The 2,543-nt window shown below is 49.5% G+C and overlaps 1 protein-coding gene across 1 annotated transcript in view; it reads left to right on the top strand.

Moving 5' to 3' along the window:
* The window catches only part of SH2B1 (SH2B adaptor protein 1), a gene marked incomplete at its 5' end in the record, with an annotated part of 4,756 nt that extends 2,446 nt beyond the window's left edge, over window positions 1–2,310 (top strand). Inside the window, 2 exon segments of the mRNA XM_021381908.1 lie at window positions 603–672; window positions 771–2,310. Of these exon segments, the coding sequence (XP_021237583.1) occupies window positions 603–672; window positions 771–789 (89 nt within the window).
* Between the last annotated feature and the right edge of the window lie 233 nt (window positions 2,311–2,543).

Here is a 2,543-nt window from a genome sequence, read left to right on the forward strand (position 1 = left end):
GGGGAGGTGGGATTATAGGGGCTTTGGGGGGTAGGAGTGTGGGAGTGTGGGATTATGGCGGTTTTGGGGTGTGGGGAGGTGGGATTATAGGGGCTTTGGGGGGTAGGAGTGTGGGAGTGTGGGATTATGGCGGTTTTGGGTTGTGGGGGGGTGGGATTATTGGAATTAAGAGAGTGTTCAAGGCGTGGAGGGTGGGATTATGGGGGTGATGGAGGTAAGATTGTGAGAGTGTGGGTTTAGGAGGATTTTGGGGGGTGGGGAGGTGCAATTATGGGGGTCTTGGGGGGGTAGGAATGTGGGAGTGAGGAACTACAGGGGTTCTGGGGAGTGGGGAGTTGGGATTATGGGATTTTTGGGTGTGGGGATGTGGTATTATGGGGTGTTTAAGGTGAGAGGGTGGGATTATGGGGGTTTAGGGCTGTGGGGAGGTGGTATTATGGGGTGTTTAAGGTGTGGGAGTGTGGGATTATGGACGTTTTGTGGTGTGGGGAGGTGGGATTATGGGGTGACGGAGCCATACGGGGACAATGGCAGTGTGGCGCTGTGGGATTAACTGGGATTACAGGATTGTGATGGGGATTACGACACTTCCCTCCCCCCAGATTACCATGGGACGCCACCCCCAGGCCGGGAGCGCTCTGGCAGCCGCTGCGACACTGCCTCTGAGTGCCCGTGAGTGCGGCCCCCCCCTAATCCCACACGTCCTAATCCGGGGGGTGGGAGGGAGGGGGCACACAGACCCCACCCTCACCTCTCTGTCCCCCCCATAGGGTTGAGCACCTCCCATAGGGGGACTCTCACCCATATTATGGGTCCTAATCCCATATTATGGGGTTCTTGCTCTGGATTATGGCCACCTCAACCTGGATTATGTGGTCTTCACCCTGGATTATGGGAATTCGCACCTGGATTATGGGGTCCCCACCCCAGATTATGGGATTTTGCGCATGGATTACGGGGACTCATGTTCAGAAGACGAGGATACGCCTGGATTATGCATCCACCTTCTGGATTCTGGGCACTCCCCGTGGATTATGGGAATTTGCCCCAGGATTATGGGCAGCCCTACCATGGATTATGAGGAGATCCCCGGATTTTTGGGCCTCCCTCTGGATTATGGACACTACAACCGCTGATTACGGGATCTTCCTGGATTATGAGCCCCCTCCCCACCTGGATTGTGGGGCTCTAATCCCAGGTTATGGATACACTGACCCCAGATTATAGGGTCCCCCTGGATTATGGGGCTCTAAACTCAGATTATGGGGACTCCCCTGGGTACTATGGTCACCCTGTCTCTGGATTACGGGGTTCAACCCCAGATCATTGCCCTCCCTGGATTATGGCACAGTAATACTGGATTATAGGACACTAAGATCCTGGATTATGGGGATCGTTGGCTTTACAGAATACTAATCTGGGATTATGGGCATCTGATCTGAGATTACAGGCCTTGAATCCAACATTCTGGGATTCCCATCCTGAATTAGGGCACTGTAATCCCAGGTTGTGGGGTTTCATTTCATAATCTGTGTCTTTGGTCGGTGAGGATTGCAATTCCAGATTGTGTTGACTCCCCAGATTATGGGTCTCTAATCCCATATTACATGATACTAATCACATATCATGTCACTGTAATCCCATATTATGGCACTTTAATCCCATATTATGGGACTGTAATGCCAAATTACGGCACTGCACTCCCAGATTACTTTAATCCTGTATTGTGGGTCTCTAATACCAGATTATGGTACTGTAGTCCCAGATTATGGTGCCATTATCCTGGATTATGGAACTGTAATCCCATTTTACATGACTCTATTCCCAGACTTTGAGCCTCTAATACCAGATTGTTGCATTGTAATCCCAGATTATGGTGCTATAATCCTGTATTATGGCACTGTTATCCCATAGTACATGACCCTAATCCGAGATTATGGCACTGTAATCCCATATTCTGGTGCTGGAAGATCAGATTATGGCACGGTAATTCCATATCACATGACTCTAATCCCAGATTATGGGCCTCTAACCTCAGATTATGGGTCTCTAATCCCGCATTACATGACACTAACCCCAGATTCTGGGCCTGTAATCCCAGATTCTGGGCCCCTAATCCCAGGCGCCGTGACTCTAATCCCAGATTTTGGGATTTCCCCCCAAAACCCGCAGCTCCGTTCTGTCCCAATTTCTTGATTTTTCACCCCAAAATTCCCCTTCCCCCCCCCAAAAAAAGGCGAAAAACGCCAAAATCGGTGAAAGCGCCGTTTGTACAGAACCGCAGTTTTCAAAGAAAAGTTCGGAAATGAACCCAAAAAGTTCCATGAGAGTTTTTGGGGCAATTTGGGGAGAATTTGGGGCAATTTGGGGGCAAATTTGGGGAAATTTTGAGTTGATTTTGGGGCAATTTGGGTCAAATTTAGGGGAAATTTGGGGAAATTTTGGGGGAATTTGGGGTAATTTGGGTCAAATTTAGGGGAAATTTTGGAGGAATTTGGGGGCAAATTTGGGGCAAATTTGGGCAAATTTGGGGCAAATTTTGG

This window comes from Numida meleagris, unplaced genomic scaffold, assembly GCF_002078875.1.
Source record: "Numida meleagris isolate 19003 breed g44 Domestic line unplaced genomic scaffold, NumMel1.0 unplaced_Scaffold1208, whole genome shotgun sequence".
Lineage (NCBI taxonomy): Eukaryota > Metazoa > Chordata > Aves > Galliformes > Numididae > Numida > Numida meleagris.